The sequence below is a fragment of the Mycteria americana genome, chromosome Z (assembly GCF_035582795.1).
Source record: "Mycteria americana isolate JAX WOST 10 ecotype Jacksonville Zoo and Gardens chromosome Z, USCA_MyAme_1.0, whole genome shotgun sequence".
NCBI classification, from domain to species: Eukaryota; Metazoa; Chordata; class Aves; order Ciconiiformes; family Ciconiidae; genus Mycteria; species Mycteria americana.
The window spans coordinates 3,540,968-3,551,154 of NC_134396.1; the positions used below are offsets into that span (position 1 = coordinate 3,540,968).

A 10,187-nucleotide genomic window follows, 5' to 3' on the forward strand; every position below is an offset into this window, starting at 1 on the left:
ATAAATACAAATGTATAAAACCTCCCCAAAAAGTCATAGGAAAAGCTGCCGTGCTGCCAGGCTACAGAAATCCCCTCTGGTCGGAAGGCTGCCCGCTTCCCCCTCGGGGCCGCGGCTCAGCTCCCATGTGGGTCCAGGTCCCCGCTGGCGTGGCAGTGGGGCGAACGAGGACCTGGGTGCCCCCCGCCACCAAGAGCACCCAGCCGGTGCTGGGGGAATCTCTGTGGCAGGTTCGGCAGTGCCGAGGGGGCTGCGGAGCACAGGGCAGCCCCCTCGGCCAGCCCCCTCCTCGCCCCGGGGCCAGCGGGCAGGTGGGCGGTCTGTGGATGTCCATTGCCGGGCGGTGGGTCTGTCATCGGTGGGGAAAGCATCCGTCCTAGGGGAGAGGAAGGCAGGGAGGCGGCGGTGAGGTGGAGAGGGTCTCAGCAAGAGCACCCACCCCAGCCGGGGGGCCGTTGCCTTGCATGACAGGCTCTTGCCCATCCCCAAGCATTGCCTTGCCCAAGCAGCTCCAGAAAGAAATCTGATTTTAAGGCAAGCACAGACCAGGAGGGAGCTGTGCCCTAGGTGCCTCCACGCTCCAGCCACGGCTGTGGCAGCCCTCCTAGGCTCAGCCCGGGGAGCTGGGTGCCTGCCCTCCCACGGAGAAGGTTCTGGGATGGGGGGCAGCACCCTCACCCCATCACCCTGCTGCCCCCCACTCCCCCCTGCCTACCTGTTTCAGGCCTGACTTAGACCTGCTGCCGCTTCTGCCGCTTGGGTCTGCCCCCGGGACGTGGGGAATGTCCCTTCTTCTTCTCCTTCTTGTCATTCTTCACCTTCTTGTCCAGGTTCTGCATCAGCTTCTGGACAGCGGAGTCGGTGGGAGAGGCGCAGATTTTCTTATTCTTCTTGGTGGTAAACCTGGGGGTGCAGACAGAAAGCTTTGCTGGAGGATGGGCAGGGGGGAGGACACAGGGAGGGAGTACTTGGCTGGAGTCAAACTGCTCTGGATGGTCCCGACCGCAGCGGGGTACTCACACGACAGCACGCAGCAAACACCCCGACTCGGGTCCCTGCAGGCTGTAGGACTTGACCCAGCCGCTGGGGATGGCTTTCCGGCTGTGCTTCAGGCAGCAGTCTGAGGCTGAGCTGCCAATGCCTGGGGACAAGGCGGGGACGTGGGATTTCGGACCCTCACCGAGCCAGGGCACCTTCCCAGCCCCATGGGAGCGCAGCACGGCCGGCTGACAGCACAGGCCTTGCTTGGCGTCATTCATGGGAGAGGTGACACCAAGCACGTGAGGGTGGGAGCTCTCAACCCCAGCACTCAGCTGCAGGTCAGACCCTGCCGCGGGGATATGTGACACCAATTTCGCTGCCAGCAGAGGGGAAACTGAGGCAGAGACAGGCTCCTTGCAAAGGGGCTGAACCTCGCTCTCCTGCCTGCACCATTCAGCTTGGAGTTCTGCTGCCTCACCAGCCATGTGCACACACACACGTGCTCCCAAGCCAAGCAAGCACCGCACGCCCACGCCGCACGCCAACCAGGTGCGCGCACACACCCCCCCCCCACACCCGCCTGCACTGCAAACCCCACACCCCCAGCCAGGCACCCACCCAAAGGCACCACAGACCCCCCCCCGTGCACTGCGACCGCACCACCCAGCACCCTGCGCAGACCCCGCCAAGCACCCGTCCCCTGCCCCATCCCACAGGAGGGCTCCGTGCCCCTCACCTTGAGCCTGGGCGATGAGGAGGGTCGCGGCCAGCAGGAGCAGCGGCAGGAGGAGGCGCAGAGCCATGGCGGGTGCTGCAGGTGCTGAGCCGGGCAAGGCTGGAGAGCAGGACGCGCGCTGCTGCCTTGTGCCGAGGCTGCTCCTATTTATCTCTGGACGCTTTGCTTTCATTTTCGGCCAGCCTGGCAGGCAGCCCGCCAGCCGGCAGAGGGCTGGGTGATGGAGAAGTGGGAGGGTGGGGGATTCCTGTAAGCTGCGAGCCCCCCTTTACGGACACGTCCTGTCTTGTTTCCAGCTGCCCATCACAGCATGGGATGCCAGGTGGGGGGCATTGCCGGAGACACGGCCCCCATCATGGCTAGATGAGTTTGTGGGCTCCTGTTTCCTATCCGGTCCTGCAGCCTGCCTCTACCTGCTCTCAGTGGGTCGGGTGTTGCTGCTTGCCTGTTTGTTCCCCAGACAGGGACCCTGGCAGGTGGCCAAGCCATTAGGGAAACCAAGGAGTCAATCTGTTTTGCTTCCCCACCTCGTGCTTTGCTCCCCAGCCAAGCCACCCACCCCACACAGGTGAGAAGGGGCTCAGGGTGACCCCACATCCCAGCCCCCCTGAGCCTCCATCCCTGTCCAGCTGCCTCGGGGGCCTCCCCAAACATCTGGACACATCTGTAGGACTGGGATGTGCAGGGGCTGGACTGCAAATGGGGCTGGGGGAGATAGCACAGCCCACCGTGCGTTGGTGCTGATGCCAAATTGTGGGGAGCTGAGGATGAGTGGGGGCCTCAACTGGCTGGAGGAACGGGCCGATGAGAACCTCCTGAGGTTCAACACAGACAGAATGTGAAGTCCAACAGGAGAGAGGGCATGACCCCAGGCAGCCAGACAGGTTGGGCATGGCTGGCAAGACGGGGGCTATGCAGGAGTGGACCTGGAGGAGCTGAACAGGAGCCCTCAGGGCACCCCTGTGGTGACAAAGGCCATCCAAAGAGATGGCCACATGGCTGGACCGAGCCCTGAGCAACCTGGCGAAACACCGGTCCTGCTCTGAGCAGGCGACGGCCAGAAACCTCCATATTTTCATGCAATTGCCAGGGCATGGTCTGGAAGGGACCAAGGATGGAGGTTTCACAACCGCTTTGGACAACCTGTTCCAGTGCTTGGAACGTTCTCATGTTGAAAACATTTTCTCCACTATTTAATTGCAATTTCCCTTGATGCAACCAGTGCCACTGCCTCTCGCCCTGCCCCAGGGTCCCGCCGAGCAGAGCCGGGCACCGGTGTCTCTCCAGCCCCCCGAGGCAGCCAGCAAGGAGCCTCCTTTGCTGTCCCATCCCCAGCTTCACCACCCCACTGCTCACAGCCCCTCTTCGCCTGCTCTGGCCTCCAGCTCCTTGGCCAGCCCCGCTCCCTCTGCTTGTGTCAGCCGTGGCGCAGGACGCAGCCCCGACAGAACGCAGAGCTGTGATGGGTCTCCCCGATGCCGGTGGGGACCGAGCCCCTTCCCCGGCCCTGCTGCCTGCGCCCTGGGGTGCAGCCCCAGGACTTTTCACCGGTTCCTGATAAGGACCCTCATAAACAGTTATCAAGGGCAATGAATAACCCAGGGGGAGACCAAAGTCCCAGCTGCTGTAGAAAGCAGAGCCGCGATAAGATGCCCAGGCTCTCGGCCCCCTCAGAGGGGAGGGGGCAATGCTGGTGTCATGGTGGCCTCACCAACAACTGCCTTCCCACCCTCTTTTGGGCACGGAGACGGGCAAGCTGCAGTGGCTTGCTGCCTTCCAAGTTGGGTGCCTGGGGCAGCGTGGGATTCCGGGCTGCACTCCTGCAGCTTCCCCCATCACCCGTGCAGAAGAGAAAGGCAGCTCTCATGCTGGGGGTACTCGTGTGCCCAGTGCCCGGACGGGGGGAGGCAGCTCCCCACGCACTCGTGCAGCACCGAGGCTGATGTGGTCTCAGGCAGCAGCCCCAGGCTCGGGCCATGGGCAGCAGCGGGTTGCCTGTGGGTGCCTCTTCCCAGGGTGCCTGGCAGCACGGCGAACTGGTCCCTGGAGGCATCCTATGTGCTGTCACCCATCCCTCCAACCCCAAAGCACCGGTGGCATCAGGACAGGGCAGGAAAAGGAGAGCCACACTGGCTCTTACTGCCTTTCCAGCCTTTATTTGTGCAACCTCTCCAGACAGCAGTGCCCAGCTGAGCACCTGGATGAAGAGGTGCCCAACTGTGCTCAGCAGTGCCCAACCGAGCACCTGGATGAAGAGGTGCCCAACTGTGCTCAGCAGTGCCCAACCGAGCACCTGGATGAAGAGGTGCCCAACTGTGCTCAGCAGTGCCCAACCGAGCACCTGGATGAGCACCTTGCCCTTGGCACATCTGGGACACTCTCCTGCTGCAGATCCATGTGCTGGAGAAGCTGGGGGAGCTTCTCCATCCACCTGGTGAAGCCATCCACCCCGGTGAAGTGTCTCCCAGAGCCTATGTGGTATGAGGACAAGGGATAGGGATGGAGGGGAGACATGTCACAGGTTGGCCCCAGCACGGACTGGTCCAGCCCAGGGCTCCCTCCACTCCTGAAGGAGCCCAGGAGAGCTCTGCAGTCCCAGCGCGGAGCTCAGCTCCCTTCCTTGCCCAGTCCCAGCCCCAGCCGCAGCAGCAGGCGCCTGGAAAGTCCCTGGCTCTCTGTGTGTTTTCAAGACACCACAGCAGCATCCTCTGGCCAGAGGCCAGCCCCAAGTATGGTCTGAGCTGCTGAAGAGGGTCAGGGCACGCGTTCCCTTCACAGGCATCAATCTTTGGCAAGTCTCTGGTTGCTGCAATTTGCACCCCAAAGAAAGCAGCTGGCTGAGCAGACCCTCAGTCCATTCCCTCCAGGGAAGGTGTATTGGAGAGGATCCAGGAGGGAACAAACTAAGGGCAGGGGTACTTGGCCATTGATCTGGCTGAGCAATGCAGACACACCTGTATGCCTGATCAGCAGGGCCCCATGGAAACCGGCATGGAGGTCCATGCCTCATCTCCCCTCCTGCCTCCCTTCCTTCAGACCCCCCAGTGCACTCATTCCTCCCCAGGTGCCTTGCTCCATCACCTGTCCCCCCACCCCAGGGAGAAACCAGGGAGCTTCTGGCAATGAGAGAGGGGTGAGCACCCCTGTTTGCAGGGGGGTCGTGAGGCAGACTGAACTTTTGGGATACAGAGAAGCTGCTGGGGGTGCAGGCGAGGCTTTTCAGGGCTCTCCAACACCAGCAGCCTCCAGCAGCCACTCGGCCAGGCACAATTTCTTGCATGCACCCATACAAACCCATTTCTCACCGGCTTGGGCTCCTGCAGCCTCCGGTCTTTTCCCAGAGCTCAGAGGTCCAGGATGGAGACAGACACAGGGAAGGGGACGTGACCAGGCAGGGTGTCCCTCTGCGGTGTCTCAGCTACAGGGAACCCCTTTCTGGCCCCAGCGTCCGTGTCAGACACCACGCAGAGCCTGTGCAACAGGGCTTCGTGCAGTGGTGCTTCCAGCTGCCCCCGTGCTCGGGCAGCCCAGCTCCGGCCCTGTGTGCATCCCTGTGGTGGGGGGACCTCCAGACTGCAGGAAGAGGGGAGGGTGTCCTAGGCAGACTGCGGCGTCCCTGCACACCGAGTGTGCAAAAACAGTGGGACCATAGCAAAGGCCACCAAACCCCCTTGCTTGTGAGCCTTTCCCAGGCAGTGAGACCACTGTGGGAGCTTGTAGGGACTCACTCAAACCTCCATCGCAAATGCTTCCCATGTTCGCACCCCGCACCCCAGCACCAGAGCCTCAGGTTCGCCTCAAATTACTGCCCTGGCTTCCAGCATCACAGTTTCCTGGCATCTCACCCCGTAATGCCAGGAGGTCCTCTCTCCTGACCCCACAGCCCTCTGCTCATCCAGCTCTGGGCTGCCCTTCAGCCCTGCAAAAGCCCCCAGCTCTTCCCTGCTTCACCAGACGTGGGGTCTGCTCCCGGGGTGGCTCAGGGCTGGGAGCAGAGGCTCCCTGGGTGGAAGCATGGACCAAAGACATCGAGGGGAGCCAACCAGGGGGACTGGGAATTTCCAAATCCTTCTGGATGCTGCCTCTAAGTTAAAGTAACTGCTAACAGGAACAGGGTCGTGCAGCTCCGCTCAACCCGCTGACCAGCAAATTCCTTCCTGCAGAGGCCCCGATTCCCAAGACCCAGTGCAGAGGTAGTTTGCAAAGCCCAGCGTGGAAAACCCCCATGACTGGGAAGGGGAGTGGGCTGCCTGCCAGGCACACCGTATAGAAACGCCGTATAGCAAAATGGTCCTCGGGAAGCAGGAAAGAATTGCTGGAAGCGGGCGGCACACGAGCCAGGCAAGCTCCCCGCTGGCTGCCGCACCGTCCCCCGGTGTTCGGCGAGGCTGATGGGAAGAGCTGGATGAGCACAACATGCTGGGAAGGGCAAGGAAGCCAGCTCCCCGGGAGTCCCCTCCCCGCGCACGGGCACTGCAGCTGGCTGGGCTTGCAGAGGGTCTTTGGCCAGGTTTCCCAAGTCGACAAGTTTGCCCCTTCCCTTCGGCAAGTTTGCCCCCCTCACCCTCCCCACCGCCCCCCGCCTCACCCGCACTCCCCAGGTGGAAATTTGGTTTCCCAGCTGGGTGCGGGTGCAAGGAGTTAACCCTTTGGTTGCTAGCACGCCTGCAGAGCGGCTCGGCCGCGTTGGGGCAGGGCAGGCGTGCTGCTGGAAAATGAGCGGGGGGGTAGCAAGCGGGCTGAGAGGGACCCGAGCGGGTCCTGCGCCTCGGCAAGATGCCCTCTTCCTACAGCATCCTCTGCGTGGCACGCACTGCCTGTAGTGCTCCCTCAGACCGAAACGCAAGGAGCTGGGCAGGGTCTGTGTTTTGTCTCCCTGTGGAAAGCACGTGGTCAGGGTTGCTCCCCTCTTAGCCTTCCTGATCCAGGCGTTACCCAACACGCGGGATCCTTTGGGCTCGGGCTGTTGTGAGCGTGCACATATGTCACCGGGAAATATATTCAGTGCTGAAAGGGGTGATGGCTCAGAGCTTGTCCCTCTGTGGCACGGCAGAGACCTCCGTGGGGTGGCCATGGTTTGTGGTCGAAAGGGGACACGGCGAGAGGCTCCTGCTCTTGGCAGAGATGCTAGGCCAGAGAGCAGCAGACGCTGCAGGGAAGAGAGGGTCAACTGGTGTTTGCGTAACCCTCCAGAAACTGGAGCCCTCTCAGCTCTTCCACCAACCACAGTCCCAGCCCTCCCTCTTCCACCAAGAAGCACATCAATCCTCCATCCAGAAATCTCACGGTTCCTCGTACAGCAGCATAAAGCATAGTGGAAACTGCTGGCGACAACCCAGCATTCGTTGAAACTGGAGATGTAACAAGTCATAAATCCTCTCATGGCAAAGTGAGCAGCAGCCCCCAAAGCAAGGCACGGCGTGCGTGCCAGCCCAGCCAGGAGCTCTGCACAGTTTGGAAGGGGTGGGTTGGCTGGGCTCTGTCCGGGCAGGGATGCACACACGCGTATCCTTCGTGCAAAGGCATCGCCCTTGGCACGTGAATTCAGAGAGGCTCGAGAAGCTGTTGGGAAAAAAGCTGGCTGCGTGTTGTTGGAGAGGAAACCGCTCCTTCTCCACCTCAGCACCGAGAGACGTCGGACTTTGTACTTGACACCAGCAGAGCCGTGCTGCAGATGCCCGGCGCCCGCCCAGCAGCCCGCTCTGCCCCACGCTTCTGGCACGAGCTCAGCTCCGCGGGCTGGAGAGCCTGGATCCAGCCTCCAGAGCAAACAGCAGCTGGCACATGCAGCAAGTTCATCAGGAGGGGGGAAATGGAGACGGAGAAATTAAAGACAGCCAAAGGGAAATGAAGCAAAACATCGAGAAGGCTCTGAAGAGTTTGCAGAAGACATTAAAGCAACACGTAAACTAGGAACTGGATATGCTTCAGCCAAGACTGGGAAACACCACAGAAGGGCTCTGCGCCCGGTGATGGCTCAGCCGGCTGCTCTAACCAGGGAAGCAGCCACCCAACGCCCAGGCAGCGGTGGAAAATGCAGAAGGCAGAGAGAAAGCAAAGAGAAAGGAGATTAAGCCCCACAGGGCTAGGAGCTGCCGGGCACCGACACCATGCAAAGACCCGTTGTGTTGCCTGCCAGCTTCATGGGCCACGAGCATCTGGACTTGGCATCAGAGGGAGCACCAGTGCCAGGAGGGCACCCGAATAGCATCCAGCCGAGCCCTTCCCAGCAGCCTGCACTGAAAGGAAACAAATGCTGGAAGGGACAGAAATGGCTCAGGGGGCTCTGGGAGCCCAGCTCCACACTGGACAGGTCTCATCCTGCCTGGATATAATTAAAAGATAGGAAGAAGTTATATACTCCATACCTAAATATAACTGGTCATTAATAGTAATTCAGAGCAGCAGGGCAAAGCAAAGGAGCCGTCAAAACCCTGCAATAGCTGACTCCACCATGGGGGCAGTGCTTGAAGACATGGGGAGTGACCTGAGGGTCATTTTGGCACCCAGGCAGACAGGAGTAATGCAGAGGGGATGCCCTGCACCACCAAGGAGACCCGCATGATGCACAGCAACCTCCTCCCCGGCACACACAGAGCAGGGACTGACCCAGGTGCACCAGAGACCTGGGGAGTCAACGCTGGCCATTTGACTTGGCCATCAAATTGGTCTCCAAGAGGAGGCAGAGGGAAAGAGGTACCTGCATGGACACGGGTAAAACAGTGTTTGGAGCCGGGACTCTGCTTGAGATGCCACAGCCGGCCGGCGAGCATCTGAGCTCGTTGCTTCGGCGGGTGGTTGCAGGCAGCGTGCGATGGGCTGGGAGCAGTGCGAGGGGCTGGAAATTCCCTTTGGGGCTGGGGATCAGGCGAGACGGCTGTTTACAGCAAGGGAAGAGCTGCAGAAGCCAGGAGACGTCCTGGCATCATCTGCCTGCCAAAGGCCCACAGACCCTGCAATGGCAGCTCTGGGAAAGCCACGTAGTCAGTTTGCAAGCCTCTCCTGGGGGGCACCTGGCGCGGGCACCAGGAGGAAGGGGAGATGCACCGCTGTACCCCCTCGATGGGTCCCATCCCAACGCCTTGGCAGCAGAGCAGACCCGGCATGTTGCAGAGGTCTGGAGGAGCTCAGGGCTGCCAAGACAAGGCTGAGTCCAGGCCCTGTCCTGTGTCCCCCAGAAGTGACTGACTGGGGTCACAGTCACAAAGGGGAATTTTCCCCTCCAAGAATACCACGGGGGCTGCAGTCCCAATTTCCATCTATGCAGGGCTCCGCTCCAAGCCTGAAGGTCCCTGTGACAGTTGCCAGCATTGCAAACCCTCACACGGCTGCACCAAGGCAAGGTTACAGAGGCACAAAAGAGGTTTACAAGACCAGTTGATATGTTGGCATTATTCGATAGGCAGGAAAAGCATCCTCAGGACATGCTGCTGTCTCCGCTGCCTACAGCTACCTCCCGTCTGACACCCAATCACATAGACAAATACCACAGTCCCTGAAGCCCCTCAGGACACAGCTCTGGCAGATGTGACCCATCCCGTGCCCCTTGGGCTTCTCTCTCCACTCAGCAGGGAGACGAGGCCAGATCCAAATCTTCCCTTGGGTTTCCAGAGACAAATCATTTGCTGCCTGTTCCCATCTCTTCCCACTGTCTGTGGAGCCTTATTAGACTCAGGTTTAATGCTGAGCTGGGCAGGACGTGTCCCACCAACAACTCACAGCAGTGGCTTCACCCTCCCATCACAGCCCAGGGGTAGCACAGCTTTAACTTAAAAATAGGCTGATCTGCTGTAGTGCAGTAACCAGCTAAACCTACAGCTCTCTCACACACCCCCAAGTGGGATGGGGGAGAGAATCAGAAGGGTAAAATTGAGGAAAACTCGTGGCTTGAGATAAAAGACAATTGAACAGGTAAAGCAAAAACTGCATGCACAAGCAAAGCAAAACAAGGAACTCATTCATGTCCTGGTTTTGGCTGGGACAGAGTTAATTTTCTTTCTAGTAGGTGGTATAGTTCTGTGTTTTGGATTTAGGATGAGAATAATGTTGATAACCCAGGGATATTTTCATTACTGCTGAGCAGTGCTTACCCACAGTCAAGGCCTTTTCTGCTCCTCACCCCACCCCACCAGTGAGTAGGCTGGGGGGGCACAAGGAGTTGGGAGGGGACACGGCTGGGACAGCTGACCCCAACTGACCAAAGGGCTATTCCATACCGTATGGCGTCATGCTCAGCATAGAAAGCTGGGGGAAAAGCTGGCTGGGGGTCCGCTGCTTGGGAACTGGCTGGGCATCGGTCAGTGGGTGGTGAGCAATTGCATTGTGCATCACTTGTTTTGTATATTCTTTACCATTATTATTATTTTCCCTTTCTTTTCTGTCCTATTAAATTGTCTTTATCTCAACCCATTTTCTTTTTTCTCCATTCTCTCCCCCATCCCACTGCAGGGGGAGTGAGCGAACGGCTGCG

At 59.8% G+C, this 10,187-nt stretch overlaps 1 protein-coding gene across 1 annotated transcript; it reads right to left on the reverse strand.

Annotated features, from left to right (window-relative positions):
- Positions 1–731: 731 nt before the first annotated feature.
- Positions 732–1,822, reverse strand: CCL21 (C-C motif chemokine ligand 21). Its single transcript, XM_075488314.1, has 3 exons — positions 1,718–1,822; positions 1,021–1,141; positions 732–903 (listed from the first exon to the last, which is right to left on the reverse strand). The coding sequence occupies exons 1-3, from the start codon at positions 1,782–1,784 to the stop codon at positions 732–734; spliced, it is 360 nt and encodes a 119-aa protein (XP_075344429.1). The 5' UTR covers positions 1,785–1,822.
- Between the last annotated feature and the right edge of the window lie 8,365 nt (positions 1,823–10,187).

What these genes read in the sequence shown, in the direction of transcription:
- CCL21 (XM_075488314.1), bottom strand. Translation starts at nt 1,784, where the DNA reads ATGGCTCTGCGCCTCCTCCTGCCGCTGCTCCTGCTGGCCGCGACCCTC. An exon ending in CCTCATCGCCCAGGCTCAAG is followed by an intron (nt 1,142 to 1,717) that starts GTGAGGGGCACG and finishes CCTTGTCCCCAG; the next exon opens with GCATTGGCAGCTCAGCCTCA. An exon ending in TGTTTGCTGCGTGCTGTCGT is followed by an intron (nt 904 to 1,020) that starts GTGAGTACCCCG and finishes CTGCACCCCCAG; the next exon opens with GTTTACCACCAAGAAGAATA.